The sequence below is a fragment of the Nyctereutes procyonoides genome, unplaced genomic scaffold, assembly GCF_905146905.1.
Source record: "Nyctereutes procyonoides isolate TBG_1078 unplaced genomic scaffold, NYPRO_anot_genome, whole genome shotgun sequence".
NCBI lineage: Eukaryota > Metazoa > Chordata > Mammalia > Carnivora > Canidae > Nyctereutes > Nyctereutes procyonoides.
Window position 1 is genome coordinate 27,413,365 of NW_026575133.1, and position 21,053 is coordinate 27,434,417.

The 21,053-nt window shown below is 55.6% G+C and overlaps 2 protein-coding genes across 4 annotated transcripts in view; one reads left to right on the forward strand and one right to left on the reverse strand.

Annotated features, from left to right (window-relative positions):
* The window catches only part of EDRF1 (erythroid differentiation regulatory factor 1), a 42,655-nt gene extending 38,657 nt beyond the window's left edge, over positions 1–3,998 (forward strand). For 2 of the 3 annotated variants that reach the window (XM_055346344.1, XM_055346346.1), the window contains one exon: positions 3,147–3,998. In XM_055346344.1, the coding sequence (XP_055202319.1) occupies positions 3,147–3,306 (160 nt within the window). In that variant the 3' untranslated portion in view covers positions 3,307–3,998. The remainder of the gene's footprint in view (positions 1–3,146) is intronic. The other variant, XM_055346345.1, reaches the window with a different exon arrangement.
* Positions 3,999–5,750: 1,752 nt separating this feature from the next.
* On the reverse strand, positions 5,751–20,616 carry MMP21 (matrix metallopeptidase 21). Its single transcript, XM_055345750.1, has 12 exons — positions 20,504–20,616; positions 20,372–20,415; positions 20,163–20,313; positions 16,666–16,879; positions 16,381–16,558; positions 13,434–13,828; positions 11,396–11,876; positions 10,672–10,811; positions 10,328–10,469; positions 8,735–8,992; positions 6,309–6,481; positions 5,751–6,050 (listed from the first exon to the last, which is right to left on the reverse strand). Exons 1-12 carry the CDS (start codon positions 20,614–20,616, stop codon positions 5,751–5,753), a joined length of 2,589 nt encoding a protein of 862 aa, XP_055201725.1.
* Positions 20,617–21,053: the final 437 nt, after the last annotated feature.

The following is a 21,053-nucleotide window of genomic DNA, read 5'->3' on the forward strand; positions in this document are numbered from 1 at the left end:
TAACTTACAGGGTGCCTAGGTGGTTTAGTCGGTTAAGTGGTCAGCTCTTGGTTGCAGCTCAGGTCATGATCCCAGGGTTGTAAGATTGAGCCCTGAGTCTGGCTCTGCACTGGGCACGGAGCCTCCTTAAGATTCTCTCTCCCTCGAGAGCGCTCGTGCACTCTCCCTCTAATAAATAATATCTTTAAAAAAAAAACATCATATGTATGGCTTAAATAATTTTTATTTAGTGAAGAGTCTTCTAACCTGTTTTTTCAGGTTATTAATATTCTGCAGAAAATATGTAATCTAAAGTTTTCATGCATAATGTATAAAATCCTATTTACCTAATTTGTGTTCATTTTTCAAGGTTTATTAAATAAAAGACTATTAAACGTGATATTTGTGTTTATACGTTAATATGTTGATAGGCTTTGAAACAGAAAACTGGTTACTGAGTCATTGACTGTTTCTCCTGTGTCACTGGAGGGGAGGAGGAGGAAGGCCTCCCTTGCTGAGACCCTGCTGTCTCGCCATGAATCTGTGAGCATTCCTGCTTAGAGTAAAGGGAGATCAGAACTAGACTTTTCTTTTTTAAATGTATTTATTTGAAAAAAGAGAGAAAGGGGGACAGAAAACAAGTGGGGGGGGGGGCCAGAGGGAGCAGCAAACTCCCCGCTGAGCAAGGAGCCCGACTTGGGGCTCCATCCCTGGACCCTGAGCCAAAGCCAGATACCTAACCAACTGAGCCACCCAGGCGCCCCAGAACTAGACTTTAAAAGAAAGAAAATATTATAATTTTGTGTTTTGTTTTGATTATTCTCTACCCACCACACCCCTGCTGGGGAAAAAAAAAGAAAAAACCACACAGTTTAGTAATTAAAAATCTTAATTTTCTTAGAATCTTCTTATGACAACTCCCTCTATGGCAACCAGTATTGTTGTCCTGCTAGAAATGCTTGTTTTGTCTGTTGGGTTATATTTTTTCGTTTTGAATGAAGAATTTTACTCTTGTACTCTATTTTAATATTCATTGCTTTAGCAGACTGGAGCCCCTTGATCTTTTTTTGATGGCTTTGGGGTTTCATAGAATGAAAAATAGAAGTAATATCTGCAGGTTTGGAAAACCTTTGACCATGTGCAGAGAGCAGATCTTTTTAGATTTATGGGCTATTCCTGGCCAGGTATGTACATCTAGTAATTGGTTAAGATTATTAAAAAGAAAATAAAGGAGTGTTAGTTGCCTTTGGATAAAAGACAAGCCAGCAAAATGCTGGGACCTTTCTTGTTAGAGTTCATGGTTTAGTGAGACTATTGATGAGAGTTGATTTCCATTAAGAATGGAAATCATTTGTAGAAATTGGAAGATGAAGATTTAAGGTTCAGGATTAGGATTAGAACAAATCTCAAATGTTGTAAATGTATGATCCCAGCAGCCATGGGTTATCTTCCAGCACCCAGCTAAATGTGGTATCATTGTCCATGAAGAATGCATTTTTGGAGCACTGGTTCTGATAGTTAAGTACTGATGCCTTAATTTGTCAGGAGTTTAAGTTTCTCATAAGGTTATCAGAGGTTTTGTAAATGTCACCCCCACTCAAAAATAAAAACATCACCATCTTAGGCCCGAACTGTAGGCAGCAAATGCATTTTGCATAGTCACTTTGTGCCCTGGGTGGTTTGACAGGAGGAGAGATTTGCCTGATAAAATAAATAGTACTGAGAGGGAGAAGAGAAACGGGTCCAGGGAGGGTTTTGCAGGGCCCACACTCCTTCCCGCTTGGGCCCCGTGGGCAGCCCCAGTATGGACAGGTGTTGAGGAGGAGCAAGTGGAGCCATGAAGAGGACTCCTTATAGCCTGAGCCTTGATGTGCACCAGAGGGAGGTTCTAGACTCCTGGTTTACCGTGTGGCTGGCCTGATGGGTACATGGGAACATTTGTACTTTGGCAAATGGAAAGAACATAGCATTTGAAGTCAGAGAACATAATGTTTTGACCCCAATCCAAACTATTTAGTCCTTCTGGGCCTTGGTTTTTACATCTGTAAGGTAGGAATATTACTAGTCTTTGCCCTTCTGGGGCAGCAGGGTTATCATGTGGTTTAGATGTAGACACACGTATGAGGAATCGAGCCGCAGTTAGCTGGTCATGGTCTGAATTACGTCTGGACTCAAAAGGAAAAAAAGGATGCTAGAGATGAACTGCCATGTAATTAGTAGTCTTTTCTCCTAGTGACATAAATAGAACCCATGAATCTATCCTGTGGGGGACATATTTTCAGAACAAACAAGTTTTTGTTCAAAAAGTTAAGTGGAGTATGTCTAGAACCCTGCACCTGGGCAGTGGTGGGGCATCCTTCACCAGAAGCAGCTCGGAGAGTTGAACTGCAGTGAGGTGGAGTAGTTCCCGAGTCTGGAGTCCATGCTTCAGTCCTGTGCAATTCTGGCTCCACGGAGAGCAGCCCCACGGTCAGGCTGGTTGATCTGAGGGGCATTGGGCTCAGCACAGAGAAGGGAGCAGATGGCGGACAGCCTCCCGCGCCTAACCCTTCCCTGCTGGACCTTCTTCACAGCGTGGTCATCTGACCCGCCCTCTGCTTTTTGTGTAATGCACGTTGTTCCACCACTCCTACCTCAGTAGAACTCAGGTGCCGTGAGGGCAGGGACTCTTGGTCTGCCTTGTCCACTGAGTGTCAAGAGCAGTTCCCAGTACACAGTAGGTGGTCAAATATTTGTAAAAAGAAGGAACGTTGGTTCTAATTGATATATTGAAGTAAATGTCTACAGACAGGCCTATAAGCAGTAGATGCAAGAAGGTAAGTACGGAATAAGCATTAATAGAACACCTGCTTCCAGGGATCCCTGGGTGGCTCAGCAGTTTAGCGCCTGCCTTTGGCCCAGGGCACGATCCTGGAGACCCGGGATCGATCCCACATCAGGCTCCCGGCATGGAGCTTGCTTCTCCCTCTGCCTGTGTCTCTGCCCCTCTCTCTTTCTCTCTCTCTGTCTACCATGAATAAATAAAATATTAAAAAAAAAAAACAAAACAAAACACCTGCTTCCCTGTGAAAAGTGACAGCCTGTTCCTGTTTATTTTTGGATTTTTTGAACTGCAGGTGGGCATCGCGGTGCACTTCACTTCCTTTTTTATTTTTGTTTTAACACAGCAGTAATACTGACGAAGATGGAGTCCTCAAAACCAACAAGCAGATTTACTCCCAGCTTTTGAGAGCTACTGCTAACAAAAATGCAACTCTTCTGGAAAGAATCGACGTGCTCCTCCATTTGCTGGATCAGCTTGCTCGAGGTGGCGGTGGCGTGCAGTGACTCGCGCCTGACGCTCCGGCCGCAGAAATGCTGTCAGGCAGTGCCTTCCACTCTTGGAGGCTAGTTTGTCCATTCGGTGCTTCGTTTTATTAAATATGAGGGAAATAGCCACTTAAACAGGCTCAGCAGTGGAAACACAGATTCTCTCTTCCCATGACAGATCATGGTTGAGTTCTTTGACTTCTTCATCTGAAGTGCTAAAATCAGAATCAGACTTCGAGCTCCCAGCAGTTCTTTCTTTGAGAAGTGCAGGGTACCTCAGTGTTGACACACACGCTGTGCTGCAGGTACACTGCTAGACAGTTCTGAAATATGTTAAGCTACGTGAGTTTAAGATAATTATTTTGGATGATGTTACTTTGGTCAAGGAAACTTTTATCCAGATGATTTTAGTGGTTCCAGTGGGTTAAGGAAATGTCCTGTGCATCTACGTGTCTCCTTCTTGGTCGCACAGAAGGAAGCCCGCTCTCCTTCAACATCAGCGCAGCAGTTTGTGGAGACTGGCCATCGTGCGAGTTTCTGTATTTAGTGCATGTTCGGAAAGGATCCGCTTTTCTTTGACTTTGTATGACAGTTGATCAAGAATAGGTACTATTCCCCCCCACCACCACCTTTTTTTTCATGTTAAACTTGAAACTGTGAATAAGGTAAGAAAACTATTTTGAATAAATAAATTATTTATTTAAAATGTCTTCGTATTCTTCCATTTCACATTATTCACTTTGTAAAATTCATTCATTAAACCAGTTTGAATCAAAACTCGAAAGATTAAAACATTAAAAAATTGTGCCACCCACTGAATTCTCACTAGAACATCACACTCGTTACTTGCCACTGTTGCTGTGCAGCTCTTGTCCGGTTGCATACAAACTTCTCTATTTATTCTTTTCTGTGCCTACAGCGTGCGATGCTGCACTTGTCCTGTCAATCTCAGGGAACAAACATCAAGCATACCCTTGCCTGTCGGGTGGATGGTCGGGACGTTAGGCGTGAGGCCTTTGTAGACAAGAGCTTGCCCTGCCTCCAGGTCCAGAGTGCCAGCCTGACCTCCTCCATGCCATCTGCAGGTCCCTTGGGCTGCCGATCCTGCACTTTGGCCGGCAACCCGTCCGCTCACCAGCCACACCTCTCCGGAGGAATCGGAACTATACGGAAAGGTGTCTGGAATAAACTTGTTTTAAGCTGAATTTTTACAGATTGGCTTTCTCAGGCACCAAAACTTTCAGGTGTTTTCCTTGGCAGTGAGGGGACTCCAATCCTAGCTGGGCAGAGCTACGGCTGGCCGTCTGTCCACTCCCTCATTACTTAGTTTGCATTTCCTTGGGACAGATTTGCATCCATTTTCACAAATCACTGAAGCATTTAGAGTTCTAAGTCATGAAGCAGATGCACAGAGTCTGCAAAGTCTCCTGCCAGGACAGCTGTTACTCCGCTTCCCCCTTGGTCAGGTGCCGTCTCCACTAGCTCAGCCTGCACGCTTCCACTGAGGTCTCATTCTGAAGTAGGCTGGTGCCGGATGTCGTGTTCCCGGTCTTGTTTTCTGGCCGCTCCTTGGCTGAACAGCCTTTTCGTCGAGAGGAATACTTGTTTTTAAGCAAGAAGATCCCAATTCTGGCTGTCTTCCCTTGTCAGCAAGAATACGAACATCCCTACGGGGGAAGGAGATGTCTTTTTAAAAATGTTCTTGTAGTCTGCAGATTTTACACTAGTGCTTCTTGAAGTGCTGGTGTCTTAGCTCACGGGACGAGAACTGGGCCGCCTGTGGCCTGATCGCCGAGAGGACTTGTCTTGAAGTGACTTTCGGTCCAGGGATGGAGAGGAGGTGCCAGGGCGCTGACTGGCTGGAGCGAGGCGGCAATGGTCACCGGCAACCACTGGGTCTGACTTTGGGAAGGACACAAGCGTGAACCAGAGTTTCCCTGACTAGAAACGTGCACAGTCGGAGGCGCCCTGACACAGCTATGAAGCTCAGAGAAATACATAGAAAACCTTCTGTACGCTGTCAAGTATTTGAAAAATAGAAATTGCCACGACGGGAATTGGGTGTAGTCGGTCTGGAATCCGACCTTTCCCACCAAATCCCCACGTTCTCGGTGCTTCCAGGGAGCTGCATTCCCTTCCACGACTGGACCCTATGGTTGTGGCTACGTCCCCATCCACCCATGAAACAGGTGTAGGGGTGGACAGACAGGGATTCCTCAGGATTCTTTTTTTTTTTAAACCTTTCCTAAAAGATTGCTAAAAATCATTCCCTGAATAATTTTTTTTTGCCTGAGAAATTGACTTTTAAACCAAATATTTCAAAAGTTTGAGTAATGCTTTTTCCATCGCATTTTAGCCCTACTTGCTTTGGTTACTAAACATCTGGCTTGTTTTCTTTGTAAAAGAAATCAGACTTTCTCTTAGAAGAGAAATCCTTTGAGTCCATTTGCCTATTTTTCTCATTACACAGTCAGGGTGGAGGCATGGACGTCACAAATGTCAAACCACCGCTCTGAGATTGACTGCTTTGGAAATAAGCCGTTTGAAGGAAGCCAAGAATGCTGTTGTTTGTCCTTGTCGTTAACTACTTTCCAGTATGCACTGCCTTTGAAAAAGAAAAGGGAGTTGTGTGCGTAGGAGTAATAGGCTGAGTCTATATTCCTGAAGGGATGGTTCTGTGGCTCTATTCCCGGAAACACTTCAGTGATCTTCATTGGATAAGAATCAAGTACTTGATTTCTATTGACGTCAAATGCAAACACCTGTAAAGCCAAGTGAGAAAGTTAAGACTGGCTTTTCTGAAAACTATTGATTTTTAGGTTAATTTATAGGAATGAGGTAATAAGTAAAGCTGTGGCTTGGCACCAGACTCTCTGGACTTGAAGTTCTTTCATTTTCTGTATGATGGGGTCTGCTGTGGCCAGAGAGGTCTGAGGCAATTGAGAACAACTCTGAACTAAAAACTTGAATTTTAAGTAGGGGACACAGAAGCAACACCAGGCTGGAAACCTCCTACTTACTAGGGACTCTTTGAAGAAGTAAATTAACTGCTTTCTTCGGTCATAAAAGGCAGTGTCCAGGGGGCTTGGGATGCCAGGAAATCCTTCTGAAATCAATTTGGGGTAGCTGTTTCCTTGTTCATCTTCTGTGTAGGCCTGATCCTTGTCACTGTCGTATCTCCAGTACTGATTTCCTGACCAAAAAAAAAAAAAAAAAAAAACTAAATTACCATTTAATTACAGCCAACGATGAAGAGGGACTGCTTTCAACACAGGTCTCAGTCAGCCATGACCCCAGCGGCTAAGGGAAGCCTCCGCTGCGATGAATGATTCCCCAGGTCTTGAACTACTAGATCCCAGTAATCACTGCTGCTGTTAAAAATGACGGTTGCCTTTTGCACGGCACTCCAGCCCCCGAGCGCTCATCAAAAGCAACAACAAAAGGACAAAAATGTGGTCTTTTTCACATAAGCATCTTACTCTTTTTCATCTTCCTACATAGTCTCAAGATTTTCCTTTTACACGTTAGAGACCCATGGGTCGTCCTGAATCCTTTTCCTACCGTCATCAACATGAGCCCTCTTTTTACAGAAGACAACCATAATGCTTCTGATGGGGTTTTGCTTTCTTTCAGTGTTTTAGAATCCGGTAGTTCCCCCACCAAGCCCATGGTACCAGTGAGGGAACTGGAGGAGAGAGCTGAAGCGATAAAAGAATCCAGGTTGGCAGCCTGGGCCTCCCGCACTCCAGCCACGCCGCTCCACCCACTGTCCCGAAGTCCCGGCGTGTCATTTGGCTCTGTTTCTTTTCAAGCCCCACATGCTAATTCCATGCTCTGAAACAGCACAGGATTCCAAGCTCTCCTTATTAGTCCCTAATCCTGAATATTGGCACACTGTCAGCATAAATTAGAGCAAGTCTACAGAGTTAGATATTTTTGTGTTCACGACTTACACCACATCACAGCCTGTTACATTCCTTAGCAACGAACCACGTGAGGCCTCCCTCTCCCTCCCTCACCCCCACCCCACCCCACCCAGGAAGGTTCGCCATCGAGAAAGAACAGTGATGTGTGTCCCGCCGAGGGTGCCATTCAAACTGGAATACTTTTTTGAATTTAAAGTATTCACAGCAAGTTCCCTTTAATAAGATGTTTTTAAAGATCCAAGTATAAAATCCAGCTGAATGGTAGCAATCCCCCCGATGACCTAATTCTATAATTGAGAGTCCCCGAGTGTCGCCAATATAAATTCTAGTCCAGGGCCTCTTACGGCCCTGAAAGCTGTGCTTCCAACTCTGGAAGACGAACTAGGACGGTCCACCCTGGGCAATTTCTTGATGTCACTGAACTAAAAGAATTCTTCCTTTGTGTGATGTAAGGACAATTAAGGCCAAATTCATACGCTGGTTTCTTACAGCAAATCCGCATGAAGCGTCCTTTCGGTTGGGCTCTTGCCTCACTGAGTCCAGCGCGATTTAAGGCAATAGGGTCGTATTACCGGGAGTCGGGCAGAGAGGACACGGCTTACCTCTAGGGCGTAAGTTTGGGGAAGGGGAAGAGAAAGTAGCAACCACAGAATCTTGTTTGTGGTTAGATATCTGGTTTGCCAGGGCGGCCAGCCTCGATGACGGGGACACAGGCTCTGGGCACGGCGCCCTGTGAGTGAGGGGAAGCAGCAGCAAGAGAGCCTTGGCCTGCCTGCTCTGTGTGTCCCCCACCCCAGATCCCCACCCCAGTTTCCACCTTCCAGCAAAACACTGATCCTTCCTGCTGGGAAACTGCACAGATTCCTCAGTGCCACTGGGTGAAGTCCAGGCCCTGAGCAGGGAGGCTCTCGATGCCCAGGCCGACCCTGACTTTCCAAACTAATCTCACCCTATGTGACCCTGTCGCACCTTCACAGGCTCAGCTGTCCCTCGGATCTGCGTCTTCATCCTCGCTCACTCTGAAGCCCACCCCCTGCCCCTCACCTGCACCTCCCCCATCTCACTATCCCCGGTGTCCCTTTCTGGGCACCCAGGGACCTGCGCATCCTCCAAGGTGACTCCAGCATCTGGTTCCAGGCGGCAGTGGTCACCTTGTCCGCTCCCCCTCCCTTGCACCACATAACTCTAGCAGTCGGCTTCTAAGGTCTTTTCCCTCCAGAACTAGTTAAAACCTCTGAAGGGAGGGCCTGTCCTTACGGGTCTTCGGCAACCACCTCAGGGCCTGGCACAGTTGGTTCACCACCCATTCATTCGTTCAGTTGTGCATGTGAGGCATTCAGGGCCTTCCTGCAGAGATCGGGGGATACGACACGGTCCCTGGGCTCACAGAGCTCACAGTCTGATGGAACAAAGGGCAATGGGGTGCGTAACTGCAAGGGCATGAGACTAAGCTTCCCTGGGATGGGGCTCAAAGATTTGTTCTATAATAAAGAAATAGAGCTGTCCATAAGAACCTCTACCTTTAAAAAAATAACGTTCGTCTCTTCTCCACGTCCAGAGGTGGACAAAAGCGTCGATGTGTTGTGTTGGGATCCCGTGCCAGCCACTGAGGATTTGGATAGGATCCCCGTAGCGCGTCCGGTTGTTTCGATTTTCATAAAGCCAGTACCAGCTGTTGCGGAAAAAGTAGGTGCTAAATCTCATCCTCACGGCCCCATGTTGGTTCCTCTCCTTGCGAATCCAGTCAAACACGGTATCGAATGATCCTTCACATGAACCTGAAAAAAGAAAAAAGCCCAACCACTCGTCACCTGGTGCAACAGCTGCTATGTTCATGCGTGACTCGAACAGAGACAACTTCGAAGATTGAGTTTTCCACTGAACTGTCCTAAAGCTAAAGCACGACGCCACACGAGATTGGCAGTGGGCCTTCCCAGCCCAGCAGAAGGAGCTGGAGGGGGCACGCGGGCTGCCGCAGTGCGGCTCGCACGGGCCCTTCTGGCTAACCTGCACCCAGGACACCGGGTCACTCTCTGAAGGTTCTCGATTTGGATGCTGGTTATGTGATCACCCTAAATACAGCTGACGCCTCTTTTTCTTTTTAAAGATTTTATTTATGAGAGACACGAGAGAGGCAGAGGCACAGGCAGAGGGAGAAGCAGGCTCCACGCAGGGAGCCTGATGTGGGACTAGATCCCAGGATCCCGAGATCACGCCCTAAGCCAAAGGGAGATGCTCATCCCCTGAGCCACCCGGGTGCCCCTAGCTGATGCCTCTTGATGGCTCATCTGACTTCATTAGAGGCAAGAAGTTTGGTTCTGGGCACAGACGAGAGTAAGACTTCCTCTGATGGAAATAAATGCATCCTGGCGTTTAGGATGCTGAGAGCTTCTTTGCATAGAATGGTTTGCGTGGAACAGAAAGGGGGGTGCTCTCCGTTTTGAGTAAGAAGGGGAAGGGAGCTTGCTTTCCCTACAGCCTCAATGCTAGGTCATGAATCACTTCAATTAAGTAATGAACCATCAGGCAGCCCGGGTGGCGCAGCGATTTAGCGCTGCCTTCGGCCCAGGGCATGATCCTGGAGTCCTGGGATCGAGTCACACAACAGGCTCCCTGCGTGGAGCCTGCTTCTCCCTCTGCCTGTGTCTCTGCCTCTCTCTCTCTGTGTGTCTCATGAATAAATAAATAAAATCTTTAAAAAAAAAAAACAAAACCATTAACACTTTGGCCTGAACAATTAAAAACCGACTGAAGTTGATCCGGACAAGGTTTCTGCTGCCCTTTGCCTTGGGAAGGCAGGAAACTTCTCCCAGGGGCCTCCGGTGCCTGCAGCTCCCAGGGGGTGCCACCGCCTGGGGCCCACCCCACTGCTCTTTAGGAAACCACCACGTTCTGCTCCTTCCTGGTAGCACACGGAGGCAGGTCACAGGAGGGACCACCGTGGGCGTGCTCGCTCGGCCCCCGCGGCTACGGGTGGGGCGAGACCACCTTTAGGGAAGAGAATCGGCCTCACGGAGCTGTGCTGTCCGGGTCAGGCTCCCGGGCAGGAACGCTCTAGAATACGGTGTGTCCTCTGTGAGCCGCGGAGGAGCTCCCAGAACATTCTATCTTACCGTACAGCTTCTGAATTGCTTTTCTGTCTGACCAGTCCAGCTCAAACACGGGCTCCTGCGGAACGTAGTTGGGCTGCATTATGGATCCCGCCCTGTAGGTGTGCGGCAGGCCGAGGACGTGGCCGATTTCGTGGACGGCCACCTGGAAGGGAACACACGCCCGGGGCAGGGCCAACCCGGGGCTCTCAGTGTCACGTGGACCCCCCACCCACACCCCAGGGCAGGACCGGGAGACTTGGGGCCTTTCTGCAAAGGCTGCGGCCCCCCGGAGCAGCTCTGGCCGCCAGCCCGCGCCCCACCGCCCTTTGCCGCTCACGGCAGGCGAGCCGCTGGCGCCCACGTACTTTGAGGAGGCTGATGCCCGCGTCACTGGTGGGAGGCGTGAAGTGTTCGTCGTCGTCGAAGTGGATGTCGCCCAGGCGCCAGGCGTGGGCAAACTCCTGCCCGCTGCCATCAAAAACCCGAGGACAGCCCAGGTGCCGGCCTGGCAGGGGGAGGGGGACACAGACGGTTCGCGGCCCGGGGCTTGTGGTCCACGAGCGGAAGCAAGCCCTGGCTCGTGCAGCCGAGTGCTGGCACGCCTAAAGTCTTGGAAGACGGAGCTGCACAGCGAGCCTGGGGGAGCCCGGGGGAGGGGGACGAGGGGGGGCCCCGTCCAAAGGCCTCGGGAGGAGAGGAGGGCGCAGGTCTGAGCTGGAGCCTACCAGCTGACTGGTCAGGAGCGAAGGAGGTGCTGCCCAGGGGTCCCAGGCCCCCCAGGGTAGTCCTCAGCGCCCATGTGGGCCTCACCGGAGGGCCCTAATCCAGCCAGACCAGCAGGGCGGGCGAGCGTCCCTAGCTCCCAGGTGGGCCGCAGAGGAGTGACTTCGCCCCGCCCCGCCCCACCCGGCTGGGAGCACCCCGACGGCCAGCACCCCGACCTCCCGGAGGAGGCAGGAGTCCTAGCACAGCAGCTCCTGCGGAGGGGCTGCCGTAGGCCCAGCCCCGGGCGCCCTCAGGCCCCCCAGGGGGCTGTGCAGGTGACCCGAGTGGGGTTCCCCGGTGGCCTGGGGGTCTTGGGCTTCTCACCCCGCCCGAACGCCAGCTTGATGTCCACGGCGGCCCCGGGGGCGGCCAGGTCCTCGCGGAAGTCCAGCGGCATCACCTCGCTCCACATCCTGAAGGCCAGCCTGAGGATGCGCCTCTGCTCGGCCTCGGCCAGCTGCCCGCTGGCGCCCTCCCCCAGCAGCCGCCAGCTCAGGGTCCGCTTGGCGAAGGCCCGGGGCACCCCGCGCGGCGCGGCGACCTCAGGCGGCGGGGCCCCGGGCGGTGGCGGCGGCGGCAGGAAGCGCTTGGGGCGCGGCGGGGCGGCGGGGGGCGGCAGGGCCCGGGTGTCGGGGACCCCGCAGCGCGGCCTGTTCATGGCCGCCAGGGTGGCCGCGTCCAGGCGCCCGCTGGCCGGCAGCGCGTTGACCTTCTGGAACCTGCGCACGGCCTGGGCCAGGGCGGCGGCGGGGGGGCCCCGGGGCCCAGGGGGCGCGTCGGCCCAGCCGTACTTGGACAGGAATCGCTGGGGAGACACGGAGGCACCGGCCGGCGGGCCGGGGGGCGCGGACTGAGTGGCCAGCAAGCGGCCAAGTGTCCCCATCGGCCGCCGGGGTGGCGGGGAGGCGGACGCGCGAGGCTGGGTGTCCTCGGGGGTCTGCGTGCGGGCCTGAGCGGCCTTTCTAGTCTGGGGTACCAGCAGGTTACGGGAGGCCCCCACCTGTGGCTGTGCACACTTGCCTGTAGGTGCCCACCTGCGTGTGCACCTGTCCGCGTCTGCACGTGTCTGCAAGTGCACATGTGTCCGTGTAGGTGACCACCTGCGTGTGTGCGAGTCTGCATCGGCACATGCCTGCGTGCGCACGCGTCTGAGTGTGCCCGTGCCTGCGTGTGCACATTCCCGTGTAGGTGCCCACCTGCGTGTGCACGTCCCAGTGTCAGTGCCCACCTGTGTGTGCATGTGTCTGTGTGTGGCGGTGCCCGCGTGTGCACGTCCCCGTGTCGGTGCCTGCACGCGTGCGCACGTGTCTGAGTGTGCTGCGCCTGCGTCTGCACATTCCCGTGTAGGTGCCCACCTGCATGCGCACGTGTCTGAGTGTGCCTGTGCCTGCGTGTGCACATTCCCGCGTAGGTGCCCACCTGCATGCGCACGCGTCTGAGTGTGCCGCGCCTGCGTGTGCACATTCCCGCGTAGGTGCCCACCTGCATGCGCACGCGTCTGAGTGTGCCCGTGCCTGCGTGTGCACATTCCCGCGTAGGTGCCCACCTGCGTGTGCACGTCCCCGTGTCGGTGCCTGCACGCGTGCGCACGTGTCTGAGTGTGCCGCGCCTGTGTGTTCACATTCCCGCGTAGGTGCCCACCTGCATGCGCACGTGTCTGAGTGTGCCCGTGCCTGCGTGTTCACATTCCCGCGTAGGTGCCCACCTGCATGCGCACGTGTCTGAGTGTGCCCGTGCCTGCGTGTTCACATTCCCGCGTAGGTGCCCACCTGCATGCGCACGTGTCTGAGTGTGCCCGTGCCTGCGTGTTCACATTCCCGCGTAGGTGCCCACCTGCATGCGCACGTGTCTGAGTGTGCCCGTGCCTGCGTGTGCACATTCCCGCGTAGGTGCCCACCTGCGTGTGCACGTCCCCGTGTCGGTGCCTGCACGCATGCGCACGCATCTGAGTGTGCCCGTGCCTGCGTGTGCACATTCCCGCGTAGGTGCCCACCTGCGTGTGCACGTCCCCGTGTCGGTGCCTGCACGCGTGCGCACGTGTCTGAGTGTGCCGCGCCTGCGTGTGCACATTCCCGCGTAGGTGCCCACCTGCATGCGCACGTGTCTGAGTGTGCCCGTGCCTGCGTGTGCACATTCCCGCGTAGGTGCCCACCTGCGTGTGCACGTCCCCGTGTCGGTGCCTGCACGCGTGCGCACGTGTCTGAGTGTGCCGCGCCTGCGTGTGCACATTCCCGCGTAGGTGCCCACCCGCATGTGCACGCGTCTGAGTGTGCCCGTGCCTACATGTGCACGCCCCGCGTCGGTGCCCGCCCGCGAGCGCACGCGTCTGAGTGTGCGGCGCCTGCGGGCCGGGGCCGCCTACCTGCGCGGCGGGGAGGTCGGCGATGGGCTGCGCCCGGCGGGGCGGCGCGGGCTCCAGGGCGGGGCGGTCGCGGCTGCGGAGGAGCGGCTCGGGCCGCGCGGGCGGGGGTGCGGCGAGCCCGCAGAGCAGCAGCGCCCGGAGGACCGCGGGGGCGCCCGGCATGGCCCGGGGAGCGCGGCCCGCCCGCCCCGCTGCGTCCGGCCCGGCCCGAGGCTGTATAAGCGGCCGCGGGGAGCCCCGCGCGCCGGCCCCTCGCGGGCCGAGTGTGCGCCGGCGCGGGGCGTCCGGGGCGCGGCCCTTTGAAGCCCCCAGGGGCGCCCTTCTTGTTGGAGTGACAATGTTGGCGGCCCGCGGGCAATTGCCTCCCCAGCGGGCGCCGCCTGCGGGTCCCATTCCTATGGCGGCGGGGCGGGGCGGCAGGTGCCCCGGGGCGGGGCGGGGCGGGGCGGGGGGGGGGGCTGCGGCTGGGGGGGCCCGGCCCAAGGCGCCAGCCTCGGCCCTAGCACCCTGCGCCCTTACCGCGGGACGCAGTGGGCTCGCAGCCTGCGTCCACTTTCTTCCTAGGTTAGCTGGGGTGCGGGGTTTTTTCTCTGATCTTTTGTTTTTGTTTCTTTTTATAAAAGGAATAATCTAGGGAAATAAGGATTTTAAAAGTACTGAGGATCAAGGGGGAAATCCAGTGATTCAGGTGCGGACACTCAGGTGAACGCGCTCGCAGGTGCGGGCACCGGGCAGATGCCCGGGCAGTGTTTGTGTCCGGCCACCTTCATAGAAGTCATGTCCTCTATCCTGTTACCTAAGAGCCCGTGGACGGTCCTGGGCACCCTTCTCGGGTCCTGAATGTAGGCGTTTATCATCCGAGCTAATGGCTTGTCCTGGTCTGCGGGCCCGGATTTTTCCATGAGGTTCAACTAGAGTCACCTGAAGTTCCCGCACGAAGGAGTCTCTGGGAAAGGAGGCCCCCCTGGCAGAAGACTAGGCGGGGCCAGGCTCAGCCGCCGGCAATTTGTCACTGGTCACGTCCAGGAGCCTGAGGGAAGGGAGGAAGGCCCTCCAGGCACCACCGCCGCAGGGGAGAGCCGGGAGTGCCAGGCCACAGGTCTGACAACAGCACAGGTGCGGGTGTGGGGCCCGTCCTTTAGCTGCTCATTCATTCAGCAGACAGTCCTTGTTCTCCCGGGGACAGGGAGTAGGGAACTGAACATGACGGACTCATTCTTTGCCCTTAAGTGGAGGAGGCGGACAGTAAACAAAACAATGATGAAAGATCCCAACAGTGACAGGCGGTCAATCTTCAGGCAGCCGCGAAAGACCTCTCGCAAAGGTGGAATGGAAGCAATGGAAGAAAAGTACGAGGGATACCGTCACCCGTGATTGGGGATTCATGGGTGGTGTGGGCAAAGGAAAGGACACGTGCAAGGGCCCTGAGGCGGGCCCGCACCTGGCAGCGCGGTGGATGTCGGAGGGGGGAAGGAGGCGGGAGGGGAGGATAGGAAAGAGGGTGATGGGAAGGTGATGAAGGACCCGGAGGTCAGATAATTTGGATTCTGCCCTAAGTTCATGGGGATTTTTTGAGGAGAGTGACTTTATGGATTCATTATTTAAAGGATCCTCCTGGGGCGCCTGACTGGCTCAGAGGAGCAGGTGACTCTCGATCTCGGGGTTGTGTGAGCCCCACGTTGGGTGTAGAGATTACTTAGATACAGAGACGTTAAAGGATCTTCCCAGCTGCTCTATGGAAGAGCGATAAAAAGGGGGTGCGGCCCCCTCTGGCCGGGCAGTCCCTCCTGCGGGCCCCAGAAGCCCTTCTGTGCCAGATTGGTCTGACGGCCCTGTACCCTGAGACCCCTCATGGGGCTCCAGGATATTGGGGTTCCCGGGCAGGGCACAGTTCCAGGCTGTTCTGAGGGGACCCGTTCCCAGTGAGGGTCCTGGAGCAGGTGCTTGTCCTCACACCGGTGCTGCCGTGGCAAGGCCAGCCCCAGTGACATCGGGGGTTGTGCCCACGGGGAGCCGGGGCACCTGTCAGGCTACCCGCACAGCCCGGCTCGGTTCCTGTCGGCTCACAGATGGCAGGGGCGGGCCACGTACCAGGTGGGGACACGAGCGAGCGGGGGTGTGGGGGGCATGACTATGGAGGGGGGCGGCCTGTGTACTCGAAACCCTCCCAGGGCTGTCCAGGGGTAACGGGTCCCCGCACCCGCCTGCCAGATGGATCTTGGAAGTTTATCAAGAGGCCCTACCTGGGCCCAGTCACATAAACTGTGTGTTTTCTTGGGGGGGGGGGCGGGGTCTTTTTTAAATGTAAATTCAGTTAACGTCTGGTGTATTACTAGTTTCAGAGGTAGAGGTCAGTGACTGTCAGTCTTAGAGAACACCCAGTGCTCATGACGTCATGTGCCCTCCTTCATGCCCTCACCCCGTTACCCCACCTCCCCCACTGCAGCGGCCCTGTTTGTTTCCTATGATTACGAGTCTCTCTCTCTCTCTCTCTCTTTTTTTTTTAAGAAATATTTTATTTGAGAGAGAGAAGCAGAAAGGGAGAGCGAGCCCGAGCAGGGGGTACGGGCAGAGGCAGAGGGAGAAGCAGGCTCCCTGCAGGGAGCCCGACGTGGGACTCGATCCCGGGACCCCGGGATCACGCCCTGGGCCCAAGGCCGGCGCTCAACGGCTGAGCCTCCAGGCGCCCCGAGAGTCTCCCTCTCGGATTTCATCGTGTTTTATCTTCCCCGGCTGTTTCCCGGGGTTGCGGGGGGCGTTCCGTGCGCCCCGTCGGAGATGCTCTTGGCCTAACGCGCTTTTATCCGTTGTGTCTTCCACAGAATTAGTGTCACCGTTTGGGTCGCTTCGTTCTGTGCAGGTGTTTTCAACACCACGTCACCTGTCGAGGCCACGTCCCTGGAACAGCCTCTGGGAGCGGGAAGGGCAAGCAGAGCAGCACCCGCACCCCAAGGACCGCCTGGGTCCAGCTCCCGGGTCAGCCGGTGGGCGCGGCGCGTCTTCTCCATGACCTTCCCCAGCAGGGCCGTTCTGATGACCGAGGGCCGCCCACGCTCAGCTGTGTCCGCAGGCCCCCACTCCACCTGCCTCCTACGGACGTGCTCCCCTAGTGCCCCGAACACGGGCTGTGGATGGTGGGGGGAGGGGGGCACCCCGGGGTCAGGGCGTGGATCCCTCACCCTTCCCCTGGCACCCCTCGCTCTGCGCTGTGTGCACACGCGCGCCCCGGCACCCTCTCGATGCTGTGCGGCAATGTGTTAGCGCGGGTCTGGACCCGGTAGACTGTTGGGGGGCACGCAGAGCGTACCACCATCGCCCTAACACCGAGCGACAGCCCCCTGGCCGGGTCCCGTGTGCCCGGACAGAGGTCACATTCTCGACTCCGGCCTCGTCCTTTAGAATCTCCGAAGCCAGCCTCGGAGTGGAAGGCCCATCCGGGGTACTCACTGTGAAACCAGGCGAGGGAGGTGGGCACCCAGCGGCGTGCAGCACCTAGGACTTCCCGCAGGACGGTGGCTCGTGACGTTCACGCAGAGCCGGGGGGGACCTGCGCTGCGCCTGGGCCCGGACTCCTCGTCGCCAGAGCCGGCTTGGCAGGCGGGCTGCACCGCCACCAGGGCCCCACGCTGGTGTCTTCCCACTGCGCCGAGTCACACCTGGCGTACGTACGTGTCGGTTCCACGTGTCAGCGGGTGTGATGTGCATAGAGGTACCGGTCACGATGACACCGGCCGATCCCGTGTCAGTGTACGTGTGCGTCAGCTGTGCTTACCAACATACCGTCCCGATACGTCAGTGAACAGACATCTGAATAACTGGCTACATAGAGCCGCGCCGTGTGGACAGAGCCAGGTGCGACTGGCAGGTGTAAGGGCATTGTTCACCTTCCTGCATGACTGGGTTTTTTTTTTTTTTAATTGAAATCTCAAACGCTGAGGTGTTTTAAATTTTTATTTGAGAGAGAGAGAGAGAGAGAGAGCACAAGCAGGGGCGAGGGGCAGAGGGAGACTCCCCGCAGAGCAGGGAGCCCGATGCGGGACTCGATCCCAGGACCCCAGGATCCTGACCTGAGCCCAAGGCTGACTCTTCACCGACTGACCCCCCCCCCCCAGCATCCCTCTGACTGTGTTTTGATGAGAAGATAAATCCTAAGTGTTTTCTCCTGGGGAAACAGAAACCTGCCCGGTACGAGATTGGGAACAAAGTCGCCCAAGACCCCACGTAGCGCTCTGCTTCCTGGGAGGCCAACGTTCCGGACGCGGAAAGAATTGAGAACTCCGGTCGGCACGGGGCCCGGCGGCTGATGTCACAAAGACCGGGTTCCGCTGGGCCTGGAAGAGCAGTCGGCGCCGGTCCCATCCGTGACTCTGGCCGAAGACGGTGCTCCTGAGGGTCAGGTCTTCAAACGTGGGTGACGGCCGCCCGTGAAGAGGACAGTGGGGCCTGTGAGGGCTTCATGACGGAGGCCCTTCCTCCCGCGCGTCGTCCCTCGTCCCTGTGTCCTGTGCTTGGCCTCAGGCGGCCGGGGGCAGCCGGACTCGGGGATCGTCCCCTCTTCTCTCGGACCGCTCCTCTCCCCGGTTATTTCAAAGCCTCTGAGCAGACTGACTGGCTTTGCAAGGCTCCCAGTGTTTGATGAACCAAATTTCGTACTCCAGGTAAATTGGATTTTAAGGAAATCAGTTAATTTAGGAGGAAAAATGGCAGCGAAAAGCGTGTGATCTACAATACGGGGGGGAGAGGTGGGGGGATAGGGCCTATTCTGGTCTGCGCAGGGCACGCCTCATCTCTGAGCTTGGGGAACCCTCTGGCTGGGGGCTTCTGCAATCTGCTGAGATGGCGTGATCCAGTTGTCTGGGTCATGAGAGGACTGAAAACTGTCTTTCCCCCTCAAGTACGTGTCATTTCGTCCTTTACGAGATGGGTTTGCACATTCTCAGCCCCACGCAGCGGGACATTTTGTAAAAGACTTTCCCTCAATTATTCCCACGGGTGGGGGATCCCTGGGTGGCTCAGCAGTTTGGCGCCTGCCTTTGGCCCAGGGCGCGATCCTGGAGACCCGGGATCGAATCCCACGTCGGGCTCCCGGTGCATGGAGCCTGCTTCTCCCTCTGCCTGTGTCTCTGCCTGCCTCTCTCTATCTATCATAAATAAATAAATCTTAAAAAAAAAATTATTCCCACGGGGGATTGCAGAGCCTGATGCACAGCGAGGGGTCCGTTCGGGCTCTGGAAACCGTCGATCTCAGGAGGCCCAGGTGTCTGGGAAGCTGCTTGCACAGGGCGGCCTGTGTGCCTGGGACTTAGAGCCGCTCACCACCGCTGCTGCCTGTGAAAGGGGGAAAAGATTCTTCGTGCTCCTTCCCCTTCTCATTTCTTTTTCTCTGGAGTTTGCATTTCAGTTGCTTTTCATGCACAGAGAAGCCCTTTGCCCCCACTGCCAGCCTTGGCTCCTGGGCCTTCCCGGGAACGTGCTTTACACATAGACGGGCTGGGGTTTGGGGGTTCCCGGGTCCCCCACTGAAGGAAGCGTGCTGAGGGGGCTGGGAGGGGAGGGGGGCCACGTTCACTGCCTGCCTGCACTCCTCCGCCCAGGTGCGTGTGACATGCTTTGAGATTATGATCGCCATCGACCTGGAGATTTTGATTATCATTGGCTGCCTCTTACTGATTATCGCGTGGTTGCTGATGTGCTGCGTCCTCCGTCTCTGCTGCCAAGTGTTCAGTATATTCCAGTGAAGGGGAACGGCTGGTGGGCAGAGAGGTACGTATGACCGGTGGTGTGATTTGCTCAGCTGAGAACCTCCGGACACTTGTAAGAAATGGGCTTAAAAAAAAAAGAAAGAAATCTGGGGCGCCTGGGTGGCTCGTTCGGTGAGGTGTCTGACTCTTGATCTCAGCTCAGGTCTTGATCTCAGGGTCAAGGGCTTCAAGCCCCATGTTGGGCTCCATGCTGGGTGTGGAGCCTGGTTGAGAAAAGAAAAATGAAAAGAAATCTAATGCTTGTTATAAAATCTCCGAAGGGAAATAGGACAGTCAATGACATCGATGCAAAAGGCAAGTGACTTGGTTTGGAAGAAGGCCATCCTGAGACTCTGCTCCAGCCCCCCACTGTCCTATGGTAATTGCCGTCCCAGGAGACACGGCCTCCCCCGTGTCTCCCGGACACAGTGCTGTCGTGTGAAATACAGGCTGCTATGCTGACCCCAGTGGCCTCCTGACTGTTCTTTCCAAGTGTCTGCAGCCCCTCAGGGCAGGAGCCCTGCTGCGTCTGATGCCCAGGTACTTAGGACTCATGGCCCCAGGACACCTTTGCATTCCAGCAGCACTTCCCACCAGATAGACCTGTAACCTCAGATGTGGCGGATAAATGCTGGGCATTATTTGCTGAGACTATGCGACCCTCTGCTTATGAACCACCAGCACAAGCTCCCCATCCAGAGCTTGAGGGGGCTTCAGGGCGTTCCACAAGTAGTTTTCTGAGTTGCAGGGCTCACACCCTGGAAATGGTAGCTCAAACCCTCTTGACAGATGGGGACATGGCAACTCAGAAGGCAGGAGTGACTCTGGGTGACAGGGAGACCAGGACTCTTGAGTTTCACCCCGACCCCTCCCTCCTGGGCTTCCTGAACCCTCAGGACCCGTCACTTGCTCCCTGTCCCCAACAAAGAAGCCCAGGCTGCTTTGGGCTGCTGTGGAAGGGCTGCTTCCTCTCCTCCCCCGTACGTACCTCAGTGGGGGCTCGTATGTGGCCACTTCACAGGAGTGTGGGGGTGATGGCCCCCGGGGCCGTGTGCACCCGGCACAGCGGGCAGCAGGTGGGTCAGAGGCAGCGCGGTAGTTTGGTGGTTTAATCTGTAGCAATCCGGCCCGGCTCTGACCTGCAGGCGCAGGGTCAGGGGACCGCCCCGCCTGGCACAGGAGCTGCCAGCCCCACACGACAGCCCAGGGTGGCACAGCTGGCGTGCTCCTTACGCGGCAGCCTGTGGAAGTTAAGGCTAGGTTAGCCCTCTGTTGTCCAGGTGGTGACATTCGGTCCTGAGGCCGGCCTCGAGACCCGGCTCCAGCCACCTTGGCGGGGCTGGCACAGCTTCTGGGCGGCTGCGGGTGTTTGCATGGGATGGGTGCAGCAGAGTGGCCCCCAGGGGGCACACCGGGGCCCGGCCTCTGGGCTCCTTGGCCATGGGGGCCCTGGGGGAGGGCACTGCCTGCCTCAGTGCGGGCTGCTTGGGGCCGGCCTCTTCCCCGGGATCAGGCAAGGTGGCTCCAGCAGAAAAAGGCTCCTTGGGAACGGCAGGGGTTCAAAACTCAACTCATCAATCCAGACTTGACTTTCAGATCAGAAGGAAGTGGCGGGAGATTCTGACCCATATGCAGAAGCGTGACCACAGACCAAGATTCGGGGCCATCACAGTCCCCGCAGTTTCTGTTCAGGTCACACCACTAAATCTTACCAGGTTCTTACTATTCTACTGAGGTCACTTCGAGGGGAGGCGGCTTAGGCGCCCGACCAGTCAGGGCCTCTGTGCTGTGCTTCCGTTCCCTCGGCCCTTTGAGAGCGTCCTGGCTGGTGGCTCCCTCGCTGTGGGACCCCGAGCCAGGCCTTTCGTAAAGCCCGGAG

What these genes read in the sequence shown, in the direction of transcription:
- MMP21 (XM_055345750.1), bottom strand. Translation starts at nt 20,616, where the DNA reads ATGGCCAAGGAGCCCAGAGGCCGGGCCCCGGTGTGCCCCCTGGGGGCC. An exon ending in GCTGTGCCAGCCCCGCCAAG is followed by an intron (nt 20,416 to 20,503) that starts GTGGCTGGAGCC and finishes TAACTTCCACAG; the next exon opens with GCTGCCGCGTAAGGAGCACG. An exon ending in CAAGCTGGCGTTCGGGCGGG is followed by an intron (nt 10,812 to 11,395) that starts GTGAGAAGCCCA and finishes TCCCCCTGCCAG; the next exon opens with GCCGGCACCTGGGCTGTCCT.